Raw genomic sequence first — 21610 nt, forward strand, 5'->3', positions numbered from 1 at the left:
TCCAATACAGCATATTATTCCCCCTTACTGGCAGGGCCTGTATACCTGTATGGTACCACTATACTGGTCGACATCAGAGCCAATGTCTTCCTGCATCAATAACCTCCCCGTCACCCACGTACTCCTTCATGTGGATTTTATTCTTCACTGGGCTGAAAAGATGGAAGTTGCAAGATGCAAGATGTGAGATGTATGGGGGATGAGGAAGAATAGTCCAATGAAGTTTTGTGAGCTCCTCTTGGGTACACAGACTTGTGTGAGACCTTGCGTTGTAATGGACATGAAGTGTGTTTCGAATTTTATTGCAACAAACTTGCTGACGTCATTTCTTCAGGTTCAGGTTCATGATGGCAGCACAGTACACTTCAGAGATGATCGTTGCACCATGAGGGGGAACATCAAACAGAATAAAGAGTCCCAGAAGACCATCACCGTGACTCTACTGGCTGAAGGTATGGCTTTGAACTACTACTTCGAAGGAGAGGTGGGGCGGTGCCGCTACAGAGATTGCCATTTTGTCTCCAGTTCAAAGTGATGAACCCTTGTTTCGTCACCTGTGATGATGATTGATGAAAAATGGTCACAATTAGCCTCATAACATGTCAGAATCTTCGCACGGATGGTCCTCCTTTGCTCTTTATGGCCTTCTGTCAGGCAGCAAAGAACACATTGAGCATACTCCTTTGAGTATACCAACTGGTGAACGAGTGTGTCAGCACTGTCAACAGATACAGCTTGTTGAGCAGCAAGGTGTTTGACTGTGATCCTCTGATCATCTCAAATTAGTGTGCCTGCCCATTCCAACATTACATGAGTCACAGCTGTGTGCAGCCAGCCAACATATGGGAGACAGGACATGTTTGCCTGACCTTTTTGCAATGATGTCAGATGCTGTGCCTAGAATCAACAAGCTTTGGTTCACTGCCAGGTCTCTGAAGTCATTCTGCAAGTACCTATTAGTATCTACGAGGCTCTGGTTTTCCACCAAAGAAACTCAATGACACTTCTCTGTTTGGAGCGCATCTGTTACAAATGCCACTTACAAGTCTCCATATAGCATCTCCACCCATCAGAACATCATGAAACTATAGGGGCTGAAGCAGGAATATTCTGTATTTTTCCACTTGAAATTGGCCAAGAAAAAAAGTGTTGCATTACTTATTGAATGCCATTCATATCATGATGAGAGTATGAGTTTTGATAAAATCAGAGAAAGATAATGGGAAAACACCACTAACATTGTGCTTAAATCTAGATTTTTTTAAGTGAATTTATCTGACACGTGTAATCTGACTCCTACACAAAGGAAATACCTGAATTTGGCTTATATAAGTAAATATGTGAAAGGTATTCATTTTGCATTTTGCTCTTTTATGATACCTTCTACATTAAATGTAAAAATTTTGGAGCCAGTTTACCATTCTAAAAAGACAGCAAATATTCTGACACACAACTAAGCTTATCTTCCACATGAGGCAGCTAACAATGCAGGTGTTTTATACCGACAACTGCTTTCAGCATGGTAAATATTTTCCCGCTTGACAAACACCAGAAAAGTATACCATAAGTGACATTTGAATCTAGAACTGATTCACAGTTTCAATGTATCATGAAGAATACAGCAACATAATTTTTCTTTATTTGGCTCTAATTATTATGTACATGTCAAATTCCAGACAGCAGCTACATTTGTGTATAAATGAAAATCGAATTTGGACTTGATGAGCACATTTTTAACATATTTGCGGCAATGTCTGAGTCTCATTTGTGCACAGTGCTCGAGAGAGGCTCAGGTGCCATCATGAAATGGTTAATATTATAATAAAATGAATCATTCACAAGAACAGAATCACCTTCATTGTAATTGTTGGAATCATTTGAAAACACTGCCGCTTTACATTTCTTTAAAGGTCTAATGATGTCACTGTCTCTGGAATCACCCTCAGAATCATAAAAACATTCATTCACGCAGTCATTCAGATCTTTATTATCACTAGGAACATTTGAACTATCATCATCAAAAACATCAATAATTATTTCAGGTTTGTTCATTTCCTTCTGTTCCCTATATATGGTCATCTCTAAAAGTAGGAGGAACTTCAATATGAAAATAATAACTATTTGAAACATCAAAATACAATCAAAATGCTAAATAGGTGAAAAGTACATGAAGGCAATCAAGGTTGATAGATTGACAATTAGTGTAAACACCTAAATAGATGAAATACTTAAAATATATTATCTCAACGTCTGTCCATACCAGATGGTGCACAAAACATGGGTAAACTCAGGATATGTCAACAATGTGTTAAGTTACTGATATGTTTCAATCATTTGAAAATGACTATGGAAGCAGAAATCAGGTGACTACAGGAGACACATATCTTGTTACACAATAATTATAGCCAAATAAAGAATAAATTAAGTCACTTAACATTTTTTACAGACTGTGGATCCCTTTTCAGATATCGTTTAAAACGTTCTGCTTCACAACAGACTGAAAATGCACTACTAAACATAAAATGGTAACAGATTTAAACGACTCCAAAGTTATCTTAATTCAAGATCAAAGATCTAGTACAATCATAGAATTAAGATTTATATTAAAGGTTACTGTCTTGTGATGGCTGCCAACAGTTCAAACTTAAGCATATTAGGGCTGATAATGATCTTTTCCATGATGTTTGTTATTCTGCTCAATTTTTAAATGATTTTTTCAATGTAGCACTACTACTTGAACACACTTCTTAGAGTCTTGGAATTTTTCTACTTTGTGATGGAATGCACTAGGCCTGCAGCATGATCTTCCTTATATAAGGGAAAATTCTGAGCAGGCACCTACCAAATATGTTTATTGTGCTTATCAGTTTCAGAGAATTATGGCTCTATTTTCAATGCAAACAGTTTACAGAGGGTTGTGCAAGTAGTGTACATATGCAATGTTGAAATGCTGTCCAATAATAAAAAAATTAAAAAAAAAGCTAGATGACCCTTACATTTATGTTGATTAAAAGGTTGTAGCTTTAGAATTTTGAGATTGGCCATCAGGCAAAAATGTCTTCCTTCATGTTTTTTCTTGTATGTATCTGGATCATCACGTTCCAATTAACAGTGGCATAGGTATGTTTCTAATGATTGATTTGCTTGTGACAATGAGTGAAATTTTGGCTGTTACTATTTTATGAGTGTGGTACAGTGCTACCTGTACACCTACATCCTCACGATAAGCTTTTATTAATTACACCTACATCCTCACGATAAGCTTTTATTAATTAATGTTCAAAGAAATTGCTTTATTCATGCCTGTAAGTAGGACTGAGTCAAATGCTTCCAAAGCCACATGGCATGGCATTACCTTCTTAGGGCTTGTTAGACTAAATGGGGGCTAGGCGACGTGAACCACCACAATCAAGGCGATTGTGACAGGATTCATTTGAAGAGCAGTTACATGGCCCTTTCTGCTGAGTCAGAAAGGCCAGTCAGATACCAGGGTATAGGAAACTGGTTTTCTGCACCCCACACTGAACTTGGCTGAAAAATTCAGCTACAACATAAAACAGATAAGGCAGGCATTTTCGGTCTCTGTGGTTATTTAAAGAAGACAAACCTTCCTATCTGTAAACATAAGCAACAGATATTGGGTTTGAGGCTACATTCAGTGGAGTGGCAGGAGATAGCAGAGAGCAAACGAGTCATTTCAGTAAGAGCTAATTGTCCCAGAGGGTGATAAAGGACACTTTGACAGAGGTTCATGTTGAGTCCCAGCATGTTTTTTTGCCACTGCATGAGACCAAAGTGGCACAACCGGGGGATGGAGCAGCTGTCAGTGCTGATGAGGCGTCACCAACAGTGAGAGCCATCATGCATTCAGTGGCTGAGGCTTTGAGGCTTGAGGGTCTCTGCCATTTAGAGATGCTACGCACACTGACAGAGCTGATGCCCATACTGCCAATGTCAGTGGCATTGACGATATCAAACCAAAGGAGAAATGTCAATTTCATTGTTTCTGAACCTCTGTGAACAGCTTTGCTGAATATCAAAGCTAATATAAGAAAGGAGCCTCAATATTCAAATGTAATTATGCAGGCTGGTTCAAATTTAAGGTCTTAAGACATAAATGGTCATTCTGAAATGTTTTCTGATGAAACAAACCGCAAATTTCAAAATTTCAGCATAGAAGTAGAGACTGAAGTAAGAACTGTTAACATCACACGAGATGTATAGGAGATGACCTTGTTCACTCTGAACAAGCATACAGAGGATGTTCTGAAGAAAGTCTGGGAGAATACGGAAAAGTAAGCTAACTTTCAAATCAGATTAAGTCAGTAGAAAGTGTTTCCACTTCCAAGACCACTCAGTTAGAAAAATATTCCACTCTTTATATGACATCATACTCGACATTGAGTGTATAAGTATTTATTTTCAAAATTGCAATTTTGGCGATAAGGCCATTATCAAAAGGTAGACTCTAAACAACTGTGCTTCAGCCCGTGTCAAACATTAAAAAATTCTCTGACATGTACACATCATTGTCATATCTGAGCCTTATAACAATGTTGACATGTAAATGATGTACAAGGACAGTGGTTTATTGGATTTGTGTTAAAGCTATTAACACTGTTATAAGGTTCAGAAATGACAATGACATGTGTACACGTCAGAGGATTTCTAAAGTTTGGCATCTGCTGAAGCACAGCGGTTTGCAGTATGTCGCTTGATAATAACCTTCAGCCAAAACTGTAATTGAGAAAAATAAATGGTTTCAGCAGTCAATGGTGAATATCATGTTTTTTAAAATGTTTTACATGACTGCGGACCCCCGTCATGATAGTTAATCAAAACTCTGCTTGTCAACTGCAATAAACCAATAGTTTGCAAACTAGTTGTGCAACTTTTATTTCAGGAGTAGAGAAGAGATTGAGGGAATGTGTTGTAGTGATAGGCAGGCAGGTCCATGAACTCAGTGCAGGGTCACCAACACAAAGCATTTGTCACCATACAACAGGCCGAGCATGAAAAAAGTGTCAGCAGTTTTTGAGAGCAGTCTGACAGGTGACACTGCTCACCAGGCAGCAGCCTGAATGGGTAGAACTAATCCATGGATAGTTAACAGATTGCATGAACTTTCTAATGGATCCACAGGTTCAATTGGAGTACAGGGAACATGAGCAATGGGCAAACCCCAGTGCTGTTGCACTGTCTGTCTGGCTAGTGCCTACTGAGGGGGTGCAATGAACAATGAAGCAGGAAGTCTGATGAAGAATGATAGGCCATTCCATTCATGGCAAGCATCACCTCTTAGTGACATTCCTAGATGACTGAAATTTGGAGGGTGCTTGGATGGGGGGGGGGGGGGGGGGGAGGGGGGAGAAGTCCGCTAAGTATCACAAATACACTCCTGGAAATTGAAATAAGAACACCGTGAATTCATTGTCCCAGGAAGGGGCAACTTTATTGACACATTCCTGGGGTCAGATACATCACATGATCACACTGACAGAACCACAGGCACATAGACACAGGCAACAGAGCATGCACAATGTCGGCACTAGTACAGTGTATATCCACCTTTCGCAGCAATGCAGGCTGCTATTCTCCCATGGAGACGATCGTAGAGATGCTGGATGTAGTCCTGTGGAACGGCTTGCCATGCCATTTCCACCTGGCGCCTCAGTTGGACCAGCGTTCGTGCTGGACGTGCAGACCGCATGAGACGACGCTTCATCCAGTCCCAAACATGCTCAATGGGGGACAGATCCGGAGATCTTGCTGGCCAGGGTAGTTGACTTACACCTTCTAGAGCACGTTGGGTGGCACGGGATACATGCGGACGTGCATTGTCCTGTTGGAACAGCAAGTTCCCTTGCCGGTCTAGGAATGGTAGAACGATGGGTTCGATGACGGTTTGGATGTACCGTGCACTATTCAGTGTCCCCTCGACGATCACCAGTGGTGTACGGCCAGTGTAGGAGATCGCTCCCCACACCATGATGCCGGGTGTTGGCCCTGTGTGCCTCGGTCGTATGCAGTCCTGATGGTGGCGCTCACCTGCACGGCGCCAAACACGCATACGACCATCATTGGCACCAAGGCAGAAGCGACTCTCATCGCTGAAGACGACACGTCTCCATTCGCCCCTCCATTCACGCCTGTCGCGACACCACTGGAGGCGGGCTGCACGATGTTGGGGCGTGAGCGGAAGACGGCCTAACGGTGTGCGGGACCGTAGCCCAGCTTCATGGAGATGGTTGCAAATGGTCCTCGCCGATACCCCAGGAGCAACAGTGTCCCTAATTTGCTGGGAAGTGGCGGTGCGGTCCCCTACGGCACTGCGTAGGGTCCTACGGTCTTGGCGTGCATCCGTGCGTCGCTGCGGTCTGGTCCCAGGTCGACGGGCACGTGCACCTTCCGCCGACCACTGGCGACAACATCGATGTACTGTGGAGACCTCACGCCCCACGTGTTGAGCAATTCGGCGGAACGTCCATCCGGCCTCCCGCATGCCCACTATACGCCCTCGCTCAAAGTCCGTCAACTGCACATATGGTTCACGTCCACGCTGTTGCGGCATGCTACCAGTGTTAAAGACTGCGATGGAGCTCCGTATGCCACGGCAAACTGGCTGACACTGACGGCGGCGGTGCACAAATGCTGCGCAGCTAGCGCCATTCGACGGCCAACACCGCGGTTCCTGGTGTGTCCGCTGTGCCGTGCGTATGATCATTGCTTGTACAGCCCTCTCGCAGTGTCCGGAGCAAGTATGGTGGGTCTGACACACCAGTGTCAATGTGTTCTTTTTTCCATTTCCAGGAGTGTAGTTAATTGAGAACTTTAAGAAGTGGTTTACAACTGTGACTTTATCCAATCTATACAGCAAACCCACAGGTTCAGCCAGCACCTCACAGCTGAAACAAAACTATAACGGGACATTACAGGAAAATACTGTGGGAATTACCCAGTGCAGAAATTTTTGGCAGAGTACTGGGGGTGTAGCTGGCAACAGTATGTTAAGTGTCACGTGATGACAGGCCCTCATTACAAAGTGAATTATGGGATGTTGTGGAAATTATTCTTGCACTTAGTCTCATTAGCGCATCACCTAGACTTGCTGTTTGAATCAGAGGAACTTACAGCTGTGCTATATCAGACGATGACTTACTGGGTACATAGACAACTAATTACGGTATCAACCCAGATTGTAGGAGGATCGCCGGACCTTCTCTCAGCAATGAACAAGTTCCAAATCAATAGAGATCAGTGGGGGTCTCGGCTCCTGTTAGGAGAAATGTTGTAGCAGGAAATAGTGAGTAATGAACTGCATCGCAAAACAGAAAAATATGCTTATTTGGTATGGAAGGTGGTAGAGGGTGAAACTGACAGCGCTGCTCTTAATTGCTCGTGCATCACGATAAGGGCACTGCAGTTCCTCCTGAAAGTTTATCTGCTCTTACAGAATAGGCAAATTGTGGCTAGTCCTCCTGATTCTCCCGGTGGAGTTCTTTACACCAAAGGAAAATCTGGATTCCACTGATCAACAGAGATAGGCTAATTGTCCATAGAATGCACTTTAGGATCTGCTGGCAAAGTAAGTACATTAGGGGTGGCTCAGAATTCCGCATGTGTCTGGAACTCCCACACACAAGTGGATCCCTGTCACCTCAGTGCAGACTTCCACCATTTCCACTCCATGCTGCCAGAGTGAGAAGAGGATGAAATCATAAATGTGCCACGTTAAATGGCAATGCAGTTACACAAGGAATGTGAAATAGCATGTTTCATACTCACCTACACAGATCATTTAAAAAAATTCAGTATTATTAAATTATTTTTGGTGCACTGAAGACACAATGAAATTTATACCTGGTACAAACTGTCAACATACAAAGAGATGTAAATGATTTTATAGATTTTCATCACTCAGGTTGCTGTAATCGTGAGTTATTTAGTTACACAATTGAAAAAAGCCATCCGTGCACCTACGATGATCGAAACATTGTATTATCTCATTATGGAGATATGGGAAATCACACTGAAGGAAAACAACACAGGACTGCAGGACATTTTTAACATAAAATAATTCATCTTTTAGTTCTGTTCTGTCAGCAAACACACACTGATGCTTTCAACTGAAATGGCAAACAGTCTCAAAACCAGATGTAAGATTAGCAATGTCTTCAAAAAATTTAGCAAACTATTCTTGTTGTATGGTTTGATACCACAATGAATTCTGCAAAATTTGCATTTTCTTTAGCATCAGTATGCTTTGGGAAATGAATAGTGCTTTTTGTCACAAGTTGTCCCATCAACACTACAACTATCCTTTTAAATGCATATACATCAATTTAGAAGGAAGTTGTTTTTCACGTTGTAACATTTTAATGTGGACCATGTGCTGTCATGCACCCACTTAAAATACGAGGTATGCTTTCTGGATGATTTAAATTTCATCCCTGCTATCCTTTGTCCTTCAGAAATTCAACAACTGCAGGTCTTACTTGAAAAATCATTCCATGCATGCCCCATCTCTTAATCAATGTACTTTGCAGTAAATATAATGTCTCCATACGCTTCATTCATTGCCATCAAAAACTGTTGCAACTGACAATGCAATCATGCAAGCAACTTTAGAAAATTTACTATTCATATCACTAATTTCATCACTTGCTCCATGCCTGCAAATGTAGTGCAAAGTCCTCCTAGATGTACAGAATGATGAATTCCATACAAATAGTGTGTCGATTAATGTAAATTTTTGCTCTTTCATTATTAATTAAACCTTTAAATTTTTTGAGCATGGTGTTAAATGCTGTTTTATAGCAAACCTGCAGTATCTGTCCTCATGTGAGTTAATAACAGATATCGAGAATTTTCATCCTTCTCTAAGAAAAAGTAACTGTGATTCCCATTCTTTTTTAAAGGCTTGTGATGACAGATTGATAGACTGCCTCTTTTTGTGCAAACAGCGACAGGACCTTGGAACTTCTTTTATATCAAGAGCAAATATCAAAATTAAACCATGCTGACACTATGAGTCTGCCAAACTGAAAAAATCCATGCCATCTAAAAAATGTTGCACCGAATGCTGAAAGAAACAGTGTCACATCCCACAGCTAAATGAAATGTCATGCTGTACTCAGTAATTCCAAGAAGGACCAAGCAAGGCCGAGCCATACTGAGTAGTGTTGGGACCAGCCAAACCCTGGACTGCACGTACGCAACACATTGTTCAAGCATAACTTTTGCATGCCATGGCTGACTCTGGAATAGACAGTAAAGCCCATTACAGTCCCAGTTCGGGGCTTCCAATGCCACATGATACAGTAGCATCTTCTTTGGGTTCCACTTGGTAAAGGAAACTGGGGCCAGGTGAGGTGAACCACCATATGCTGAAGGTACAATTTTCAGACATGGTGTTTGTACAATACTTTCATAGCCCGAAATGAATCATTTACATGTAAGACAAAGCTACAATGCTCCAAAACTGCTAAGCAATAAAATCGCATTTGGTAGCTGTGAGGTGAATTTTTTTTTCCTTATACAGCTTCTTAAATACATAACAGACAATATTTCCCATCAAGGCCTTTAGACCCCTCAGATTTCTTCAGCACTGTTTCAGAGTCTTCATCTGCTCATCCTGCAGCAACTTAATTTTTTGGTATGTAAAATGAAGTAGAAACTATAATGTAAGGAAATGCTACGAACACTAATGGATATTATAGACAAAATTTTACTTTCTTCAAATATGCAACATACAGACCAGAATCTATCAAAGAACCTGTGGGAAAGTTCATACCATTATTCTCTGTAAGCCCTCACGTCAAACATTTTGTGCAATACCTGGAAGAACAGATTATGTATGTACTGTACCTGCTGTTTCAGCAAAAGGATCACTCAAGTCAAAGCTGATGGCAGGCTTAGGAACTATTTTGCTAATGTCTTGACTCCACTGAGCAGGAATGGAACCACGAAGTTGAACAAAGGCACTAAAATGGCCCAACATCAGGGAGGACAGTCCTGAATCATGAACAATCTGCTCTGTTTCAACTTCATTGGCTACATCACCCTACAAAGAAAAAAAAGCATATTTTGTAAAATGTTTCACCTCTAGTATTTCTGACCTGCTCTATTTTATAATAATAAACAATACCATTGCTAGAGTAAAGAGAAGTTAAAAACATTCTCCAATTTAGCAACATATAAATTGATACTAAACATCTTTTATTTGTGAAGGTTCATACTCACTTGAAAATTAGCTCCTCTCTTAAGAAACCTTGTGCCTGCATATCTGTTTGATCTTCGAGCTATAAGAGTGATGTACACAGATCTTCCAAAGATGCTTATATTTGACTGCCCCACAAAGCCATGTGTTACATAAAGGATCCAATCTGGATGCAGAGACTTCTCTACTTTACTCAGAAGATAGCTATTCCACACAAATCTGTAGTTGGGACTGTTCCGGACTCCATAGTTTAAAACTTCAGGATGTCCCTCATTAGGTTTATTTTTAACATCATTCAGTACTTCACTGAAAATCATAACAATTCCCAATTGAACTGTAAATTTAGCCAGAAATAAAACAGCGTGTGTGCATGACTGTTTATGTTAGTTTAAAACAAGAGGTTAAGTATAATTCTAATATAAATGCAAACTATGCATGGGAATGATCAGTGTGTTACCACATAATCACTAAGAAATAATATTACTCCCATAAATCAATTGAAAGGTTCCACAATAACTAGAGTTTGGAAATCTGATCCATGAAACATGAAAATAGCTAATTAACTGAGATAGATTGTCATTTGCCATTTTTATTTTTATAGAAGTGTTACTTAACGCCTACAGCAAACATTAAAAACACCGCAAATGCAACAATACCCATAGTTTACACAGATAGAAGCTTTACACCAAAAAAGAGGGCACCAGCTTCTTGTTTGCAGTAAACATATATGCCCAGAAATGGATTTGTTTTGTGCATACAGAGATAGGCTTCAAAGCTTGCAGTTCTCCATCTGACTGTTTCAGAAGTTGATGTTCCAGGCCTTCAAAAGTAGATGTGCCAATCACAACACAATATGACCATGATCAGAAACGCTTTAACCAGCTTCTATGCATAGCCTATAATTTCTATCTCAATGAGTACATTTGTACTCCATAAGCTCCCATATTGTGTATAGCAGAGAGAACATGTAGTTATTTCACCCCCTTTATATTCCGTTTAACGTTGTTAGACAGGAGCAGCTTTCATAAGTGACTGAGAAAAAAGTCTGGCACGAGATGCTGGAGTTGGCAGTCATGTGTGCTGGAGGTGTGCTTGCTTTTGTGTGTGTGTGTGTGTGTGTGTGTGTGTGTGTGTGTGTGTGTGTGTGTGTGTGTGTATGATCTTTACTGATGAAGGCTGTGGCTGAAAGCTATATGTGAATGTCTTTTAATCGTGTCTGTCCACAACTTGACTTTTCTTCTTTACAGTAAGCATCAATCTATCTTTTCCTACATTGTTGACATTCCTACATGGAGTTTCCATTGTTTGAGAAAGAAGAGCTATTCTCATGTGAGACCAAGTGTGTGTAATTTTGCTATCATGATCATTACATGAGATTTATTTAACAGAAAATAAAATGTTTCTTTACTCATCTTGAAACATGCACTGAAAAAAATAGAAGACTAAGTCTTTAAAGAAGAGCATAATTTTTTCTGCAGCTTCTTCACTGGGAAGTGCTTACCATTTCTGCTAAGTTCACTTTCTGACTAAGCAAAACCAACAAACTGTACAACTCTTCTTTGAATTTGCTCAATCGTTTTGTTAATCCAGCTTGATAAGCTTCGCTGCCTAATAAACAACATTCATGAACCAGTAAAATGAGGTTTTGTGGATGAATATTACACCACTAGTATTATGCACTGCTTGATAATTGCTAAGGAAGAGAGATGTTTTGGACAGAAATGGTTGTACGCAATGATGGATGACATGAAACACAATATATACATGACAGAGGTGGGATGGTATATTTATTAGAGTGTGCAAAGTATCGTAGTGTTTTTGTTTTGCTTGTTGGTATTCCAGGTGCCATTTAGTTTTAAATTTGCCATTTTCTCATTTAGAGATAGTGGATGGAGCTGTGCATGCTGTAACATGGAGTGCCAAGTCAGAATATTTCTGATATAATCTTCTGTTTAAGTTCAATAGAGAGGTGACAGCAGCAGAGGCAGCCAGAAACATTTGTGCTGTGTATGGGGATAATGCCACTGGACAGAACATGGAAGAAACTGGTTTTCTCATTTTAAGTAGGATTGTATTCTCATTAGTGACTCTTCATGTTCAGGAAGACATTTGCAGAGTTTTATGAAGATCATTTAAACACATAAACCCACAATTATCCACATCAATGTACACAAGAACTGGCAAATGTGATGAATTGTGATCATTTTACCATCATGCAACATCTGCATGTGATGGGGAAGGTTCAAAAAACAGGAGTATGGGTAATGCATGCTCTAAGCCAAAACCACAGAAAGCAGAAGGTGGTCACACATGTGCATCTCTGCTTGCTTGCCACCAACTGGCTCGTGAACAACACTGACAATTCTTATTCCATAAGGTTTCGGGTCTGCAGCTACATAAATTCATCTTCTTCTTCTAATATTTCGGCTGAATACTGTCCATCCATTTTCAGAATGAGCCAAGGTGACTTAACACTTCAGCACTTGCTCCGACCTTTTAAACCCGAGGACCAAACAATTGTGTATGTGGCCAAAGATATTGATAATTATCTTTGGCCGCATACAAAGTGATTCAGTTCTCAGGTTTAAAACGACAGGGCAAGTGCAGGAGCGTTAGTCACCTCAGCTCACTCTAAAGATGGCTGGACAGTATTCAGGCTGAGAGTATGCAGACCATTCCTTGTGTTCAATATCTACACTTTCCAGTGTTTCTGAGACCTCAGCAGTCCTATGTGGGTCAGCATTTTCATCCATAAACAGAAAATCAGGACTTACCACACCCCTAAAAAAATAGACATAACCCAGAATAATCTTCCTCCAATACTACTGTGCTGTAATGGTACCTAGCAGTGGTGTTCAGCCATTATGCGTGAAGCTTGCCCACACTATAACACCTAGCCCATAACGATAAAGTTCATGAGCATTCTGTGATGACTGAAGCCCAAGATGCTGGAGCTGGTGCTCATGTGTGCATGAGGTGTGCTTGCTTGAGTGCGTGAATGATGTGTGTGTGTGTGTGTGTGTGTGTGTGTGTGTGTGTGTGTGTGTGTGTGTGTGTGTTTTTCACTGATGAAGGCTGTGGCCGAAAGCTTCATGTAAATGTCTTTTACTTGTGCCTGTCTGCAATTTGATGTGTCTTATTTACGGTAAGTAGCAATCTCTCTTTTCCTACTTTGTTGATATTCCTACCAGGAGTTTCCATTGTTTAACATATATCTTCCCTATAATGCAACTGATGTATTTGTTTTACTTTAGATTCTTCTTGATTCATGACATGTTCTATGTTTTGAGGACCTCCTCACTATGGATTTATGGAATGAAAATTATATCAAATCTAATCTACTGGAGCAATATATATTCTCTAGGTGTGACTGATCCCAGCATTTAATAACACTTCTGATGATAACTTCAAACTGAGATTGTGACTTCTGTTTAACATGGTCTCAGAAATCAATAAACATGCATCAACTTGGGGCTCATAACCTACAGCCTTTTGGGTCTCATAGACAATGAGAGCAAGTCATTTTTCACACAACTGGTGCACACAGAATCAAAGTGGTTTCTCACAAAGACTCTGTGCTCCCTATCATTTTTCAAGGTTTTTTTTTTTTTTTTAAAAAAATCACCAACCTAACCTCACATTCCTAGACTGTGCCCTTCCTCAGGCCATTCCATTTCCACGCAGTCTTTATGTTTCATTCCATTTGTGCTTTGAACCATACTACAACCACATAAACTACCTACTTTAGCCCTGCACATCAAACAAGAAAACTAATCTGAAAGATTAGGCGTGTTATATACCAGCTGGCTCATAATCACTACTCAGAGCTTCATATACTGACTCAATGACTGCTAAGCTGCCAATGAGAATGGATGTCTAGATAGTCTCTACTAATAACAAATATGGCCTGGTCACATAGTACACATTTCCATATGTATGAGATCAGAAAAATCTTTTTTTTTTAATGTCTGCAACTATGAAGGATGATCTTTGAATTACTGAAAATACAACAAATTCCCTGTCATCTGTACTTGATGGTATGGCTGGCTATGTAACAAAACAGTAAAACCATTAAGCAATATAATCAAGTGCTCCATGAGCACTGGACTTTTTAACTCATCAATTCCAAACCTTCAAGATTATTGCATTATACAATAAAAAAGACAAGTGTAAGGTAACTATGCCCCTCATCCCAACAGTATAAAAAAATAGAAAAAAATCATGGATCCACAAGAAATGACCATTCTTGGAATTGCATTGGTCCACCACAGTCCTGATGGTTTGACCAACGTATGTCATGGCACAAATCCAAGCAATGCAAAGGATACCTACCTTATGCAAATCAAGATCATCCTTTACAAGCCCTTAAAGGGCCCTAAACTTAGATGGTGGTCAAAACACAATTCACACCATGTTTCTTCAGAATATGACCAATACTGTATAATACTGGTATAAAACAAAAAGGCCACAGACTTAGGGGCCACATCATTATTTTCATCACTCACCCATTTCATGGTTGTTCATTGGTGCAACATGCATCCACTGTATCTTTCACCATAACCATTGCGGCTACAGGTGACTTTTTCACAGCTAACAAACTTTCAGGGTTGAGATGACATGGGCCCTAAGAACCAAGGAACAAAGTACCCCTTCACACCAAGCAGGACTGTGACAGCTACCAGTTCAAAGATATAAACCAATGTGAGATGGCTTCTATAAATGGTATGTACCAACACAGTCTTGTATGTAAAATCATCTTCTGTTGTTTTGTTAATAAATAAATACAGGTCTTGTGTCTGCTTTAACTTAAAAGCAGTCTGTGTTCTTGTTCCTCTTAACATATTTCTGAATTTCATATTTAACAAAAATGGAAATTCCTGTATTGAGTAGTCAATAAAATAAAGGACAGGCAGCCACTCACTTATAGCTGGCTGATGTGTGGCACACAGAAATATGCACCAGAAAACAGTATTCACACTATCTTTCAAGCTCTTGCTATTTCTCTAGAAAATGTACACACATTCCCACACAAAACCACACAAACACCAAAACACACATACCCATGGCCATAATGAGACTCTCACCATGGCTGCAGGTGCGTGCCATTTCCACAGTGACTCTATTTTCACATACCCCTTGGAAAAATCTCTGGTAATAGTGTTTGCAAGTAGTAAATGAGACTGCAAATTTGAATCCATCCCACAGGTGTGCTCAAATTGCCTAATGGGTTAAGACAACTGTTTGCAATAAGATATGTTTAAATCTCAGTCTGGAATAAATTTTCAATTGCCATAAAAAGTAAAGATTCTGAAAAAAAATCTGATGCCCTGAATGCTTCCAGTGAGGCACCAAAATGTATACTTCACTAAAACAAAAGCAATCCTTGTAACTGTAGCTAGAAGGAAAATGTGGTCATACTGTGTGATTTGTATCAGTGCAAACATGAAAAAGCGAAGTAGTATAATATCGCACAACACAAGAAACTGTTTAGTGACTTCAGACTCACAACTTTTACATCAAGAAACTGAAGGGTTAGGTATGATTTGAACACTCATTTTAAATCAGGCTTAAGTAAATATGAACTAACAAAAGGGAGAGTCAAGATCATACATCTACAGCCTACTAACTTTAATTCAACTAGAGGATGAGAAAAAAAGAGTCTGTTTTGTAGCTAACTCATATTAATAAGACAGGTCTTTAGTTGAATTAAACAGTCATAAACAGTTTCTGAAAACTGTAGAAAGCTGAACATACTTTCAATCACATGAAGGACAGTTTTGTCCTCCAAACAATGGTAAATAACAGCTAAAAGTAGGACTGTTTACCTAGTATGAAAGTTAAAAAGAAGCCCATGGCTCCTATAGCTTTGGTTTAATCTCAATAGTAATACAGTTCTGTGAATATAGATAAGTGTATCTTTCAACTTTGTACACATGGTACTGTCAAACAAAAGCTCAATGCCCAGGCACCAATTTTCTTCTACAGTTATGCAACTCTGCATACCTGGAAGTATATGTTAGCTTAGTAGATATTTATTTTCTTGTTGCTTACTGAAGTAAACATATCAAGTTCAGCTACTAACTGTCAAAAGCAACTATACAGTGTAGTTCAGTAAACTGCAGCATGTTACACTGTGAAACAACAGATAAAGAGAATGAAATGTATGGATAGGATACTCTGAACTGATGCTGATTTACATTTTGAGACCACACAAAATTTTTACACTTTGCCACAACTTTCCTTACATAGAGGAGTTCTACTGTTTCAGCATAAAATATCACTTGATGAATGAAGCAACGAAAAGTCAACACATATATCCTGGATTTGCTTTAGAATTTACTTTTTACACAAGAGATAACACCCAAGTGAGACCTGTCCACTTGTGGTACAGTTTCTGTAGCTACAGAATGGCATGTATCCTGGAGAACATCCATGTTCTCCATTGATTCACAAACGGTTTCAAAAATATAAAATCCTGTCACAAAGTGATCCAGGATTCCACAAGACAGTATTCACTTTGAAAGACAACTCTCTCAATAATCTTCAACTTTCTTGGAAATAAATAATCTGCAACACCCACCAAATACGATTTTACAAGAGGTCCCACTGAAAATGGTTTGCCACTTGTTGTTTTAAATGACTTTGTAGCTCAGAACTCAACACCTTGTGAAATAACAAACTCCACAGATGTCCATCTCAACACTAACATGAAATGATTCCTCTCATGATACAGGTACAGTACTCATGGATAATCATATATGTTGCTGTCATTATAAGAAGACGTGACAGGAAGTGATTGTTAAGTCAATTTTGGCTTCATATTCTGATGATCCTCCAACTCCCACTCTCCACCACAAGAGCATCTAGCTCTGAGCTTCAATTTCAGGCAGGGAATGTTCCAAAGTGCTCCTGCTGTGGGAGGCACTATTAGAACAGCCTAGTCCAGTGGCTCATAGTGTTAACACATAATTAACCCAGTTACATTAACATATATGGAAGATCCCACTACACATTTGTTATGCAGAGAAAGTTCTATTTTATGTCAATGTAACAGCAATCATACCTGTTACACAGAGAGGTGTACAGTACAATTGTCAATTATGAAGTTGTACAGCATTTTACCTTGCATTTTGTTCACCAAAAGACCAGACTGAGAAGTAGTCTGCAGCAGATTGTATTTCATCACTGGCAGCAAAAGAAGAAGACTCTGTAAGATCAAACATGTGCAGTAAATAATATAAGCTTCGTTCGTAATAGAGAACAGGATTATACACTGACTAATTAGAATAACTTTAATGTTATCAATTTACTCACCTCACGCAGATACTATATAATATGTCATAATATGCAATGAAAACAAGAAGTGATTTTTTAATTTTTTGAGGAGGTTCTGAAATATTTTCACTTTTACAGGAACTATGCCCAGAACGTGACAAAATTTTCAAGTCCCTAAAATTGTTTTTGGAAAAATCTGTTGAAGTACATGCTACTGGAAGAACAAAGCAGGTCTATGCCCACAGGATTACAGAACCATTAGCTTAGTATGTACTGTAAAATTAAATTACGTTGTGGCTAATTATGTGTGGATGCTATTACTTGAGATACAGGCATTCAACATGCACCAGAGCAGGTCTTCAAATCAAACAGAAGTCTTGTATTCAGTTTCCCCACTACTTATTTTGTGTGGTCATTACATTACACTTTGCTTCACTGCATTATTTCTAAATACTCAAATGGTGTGATATGTTCCACAAGTTGAACACTAATCTTGTAATTAAATGCTATTTTGTTTTCTCTCTTGTTTAAGGGCATAATCTTCCATTTATTAACATTTAAAGTGATCTGCCATCAGTTAGCCAAGCAGAAATATTATCTAAACTGTTCAGCATTCTCTAACAACCATTCAGTGATGACACTTTCCTGAAGGCAACACCATTGACAGTGAACAATTCTAGAGTATGGCTGAGTCTATTTGATAAATCATTTACATATACTGGGAACATCAGCAGTCCTCATCACTTCTTTCACCTCTGGCAATGATTTATGCATATGAAAAATGTGAAGTTACCTTTGGTTCACATGACATGTAGATTGCCCTCAGTGCTTGGGTGAGTCAATTCAGAGATTGAAGGAAGGCAAGGAGACACCACCTCTAATAGGACTATACTTGGAAAACCAATGTAGTGTTCAAATCAATCTTTAAGTTGAGGGCAATTTTACTTTTTTTAAGCAGTCCTATTATGCTTTCTAAGGGCACACCTGGCCTTACTTTCACCATCCTGTGCAAAATGCTTCATTCTATCAGTTAAAAGTCCTCTGCACTAAGCAACGACATAAGGAAATATTCCTTATAATCATAACTTGGTTATAAGTCAACAATATCATACATATCTCTCTCCTGACATGATGAAGTAGAGGCAGAGTTATGAATACCTCCCCTAATTTGAGGTCCAAGACTTGTTGTTATGTTCAACACAAGCAAATCCTTTTCATTCATTTTTCTGAGTGAGTAGTCTCTTTCACTTCCCACCATAAATAAGGAAAGTGATGGACCACCATACTGAACTAGACTTCAGGCTTGTCTGATCCAATCTAACAACCGTCACTCAAATATCACTCAAAAATTACATCCACTCTACCATCACTACACATTCTGTCTGTGTACTTCTTCATGGGTGACAAAAATAAAACTTCAGCCAACAGTTTATTGAGATCGTCTTCCTTTGTCTTAGCTCCCTTCAGAAACATTTCATCTGTATTTACATTTAGAACACAAAATCTTTCTTTCTTGTCAGCAATACTGCCACATTGTCATTAAGCAGTGAACAATTACCTTTCAACCACAAAACTTTATCACTAGTATGAACATCTATTCTTATTATATTATGTTGTTGTTGTTGTTGTGGTCTTCAGTCTTGAGACTGGTTTGATGCAGCTCTCCATACTAATCTATCCTGTGCAAGCTTCTTCATCACCCAGTACCTACTGCAACCTACATCCTTCTGAATCTGCTTAGTGTATTCATCTCTTGGTCTCCCTCTACGATTTTTACCCTCCACGCTGCCCTCCAATGCTAAATTTGTGATCCCTTGGTGCCTCAAAACATGTCCCACCAACCGATCCCTTCTTCTAGTCAAGTTGTACCACAAACTTCTCTTCTCCCCAATCCTATTCAATACCTCCTCATTAGTTACGTGATCTACCCACCTTATCTTCATTCTTCTGTAGCACCACATTTCGAAAGCTTCTATTCTCTTCTTGTCCAAACTATTTATTGTACATGTTTCACTTCCATACATGGCTACACTTCATACAAATACTTTCAGAAACGACTTCCTGACACTTAAATCTATACTCGATGTTAAAAATTTCTCTTCTTCAGAAACGCTTTCATTTCCATTGCCAGTCTACATTTTATATCATCTCTACTTCGACCATCATCAGTTATTTTACTCCCTAAATAGCAAAACTCCTTTACTACTTTAAGTGTCTCATTTCCTAATCTAATTCCCTCAGCATCACCCGATTTAATTTGACTACATTCCATTATCCTCGTTTTGCTTTTGTTGATGTTCATCTTATATCCTCCTTTCAAGACACTGTCCATTCCGTTCAATTGCTCTTCCAAGTCCTTTGCTGTCTCTGACAGAATTACAATGTCATCGGCGAAACTCAAAGTTTTTACTTCTTCTCCATGAATTTTAATACCTACTCCAAATTTTTCTTTTGTTTCCTTTACTGCTTGCTCAATATACAGATTGAATAACATCGGGGAGAGGCTACAGCCCTGTCTCACTCCTTTCCCAACCACTGCTTCCCTTTCATGCCCCCTTGACTCTTATAACTGCCATCTGGTTTCTGTACAAATTGGTCTTCGTGGCAAACGAATCTGCTCGAGTCCTGAATCCCTGAACCATTACACCAACAACCTGAAAACAGCTTTCGCATCCTGCAACTAGCCTCCCGACCTGGTACAGAAGCAAATAACCAGAGCCACTTCCTCATCCCCTCAAACCCAGAGCCTCCCACAGAAGAACCACAAAAGTGCTCCACTTGTGACAGGATACTTTCCGGGACTGGATCAGACTCTGAATGTGGCTCTTCAGCAGGGATACGACTTCCTCAAATCTTGCCCTGAAATGAGATCCATCCTTCATGAAATCCTCCCCACTCCACCAAGAGTGTCTTTCCGCCGTCCACCTAACCTTCGTAACCTGTTAGTTCATCCCTATGAAATCCCCAAACCACTTTCCCTACCCTCTGGCTCCTACCCTTGTAACCGCCCCCGCTGTAAAACCTGTCCCATGCACCCTCCCACCACCACCTACTCCAGTCCTGTAACCCGGAAGGTGTACACGATCAAAGGCAGAGCCACGTGTGAAAGCACCCACGTGATTTACCAAATGACCTGCCTACACTGTGAAGCTTTCTATGTGGGAATGACCAGCAACAAACTGTCCATTCGCATGAATGGACACAGGCAGACAGTGTTTGTTGGTAATGAGGATCACCCTGTGGCTAAACATGCCTTGGTGCACGGCCAGCACATCTTGGCACAGTGTTACACCGTCTGGGTTATCTGGATACTTCCCACTAACACCAACCTGTCAGAACTCCGGAGATGGGAACTTGCCCTTCAGTATATCCTCTCCTCTCGTTATCCGCCAGGCCTCAACCTCCGCTAATTTCAAGTTGCCGCCGCTCATACCTCACCTGTCTTTCAACATCTTTGCCTCTGTACTTCCGCCTCGACTGACGTCTCTGCCCGAACTCTTTGCCTTTACAAATGTCTGCTCGTGTCTGTGTATGTGCGGATGGATATGCGTGTGTGTGCGAGTGTATACCTGTCCTTTTTTCCCCCAAGGTAAGTCTTTCCGCTCCCGGGATTGGAATGACTCCATACCCTCTCCCTTAAAACCCACATCCTTTCATCTTTCCCTCTCCTTCCCTCTTTCCTGACAAAGCAACCGTTGGTTGCGAAAGCTAGAATTTTGTGTGTATGTTTGTGTTTGTTTGTGTGTCTGTCGACCTGCCAGCACTTTCATTTGGTAAGTCACATCATCTTTGTTTTTAGATATAACATTATATTATATTATATTACGAAGTCCTCATGTTTTTCTCTCTGTATGTGAGGGTTAATCTTAGAATCTGCTGTAGGGATTTTGATATGATTTCACTAATATATGGACTGATTCATGAGGAAGGTTTGTTTATATTATTAACTCTATCGACCAGAAAACTCTCTTCAAAATTCTAGCAGAATACAAAGTAGACAACAGAACACGGGCTATCATAGAGCAAACTTTAACCAACACAACCTCCAAAGTAAAGTTCTTTGGGGAACTATCAGAGCCCTTTGAAATTCGCACAGGTGTCTGACAGGGCAATGGC

At 39.9% G+C, this 21610-nt stretch overlaps 1 protein-coding gene across 2 annotated transcripts in view; it reads right to left on the reverse strand.

The window, feature by feature from the left end:
* The window catches only part of LOC126194915 (polyphosphoinositide phosphatase), a 187387-nt gene that overhangs the window by 105201 nt on the left and 60576 nt on the right, over positions 1-21610 (reverse strand). For both annotated transcript variants that reach the window (XM_049933287.1, XM_049933286.1), the window contains 3 exons: positions 17342-17426; positions 10243-10525; positions 9868-10063 (listed from right to left, as the gene is read on the reverse strand). In XM_049933287.1, coding sequence (XP_049789244.1) covers positions 9868-10063; positions 10243-10525; positions 17342-17426 — 564 coding nt within the window. The remainder of the gene's footprint in view (positions 1-9867; positions 10064-10242; positions 10526-17341; positions 17427-21610) is intronic.

The sequence above is a fragment of the Schistocerca nitens genome, chromosome 7, assembly GCF_023898315.1.
Source record: "Schistocerca nitens isolate TAMUIC-IGC-003100 chromosome 7, iqSchNite1.1, whole genome shotgun sequence".
Lineage (NCBI taxonomy): Eukaryota > Metazoa > Arthropoda > Insecta > Orthoptera > Acrididae > Schistocerca > Schistocerca nitens.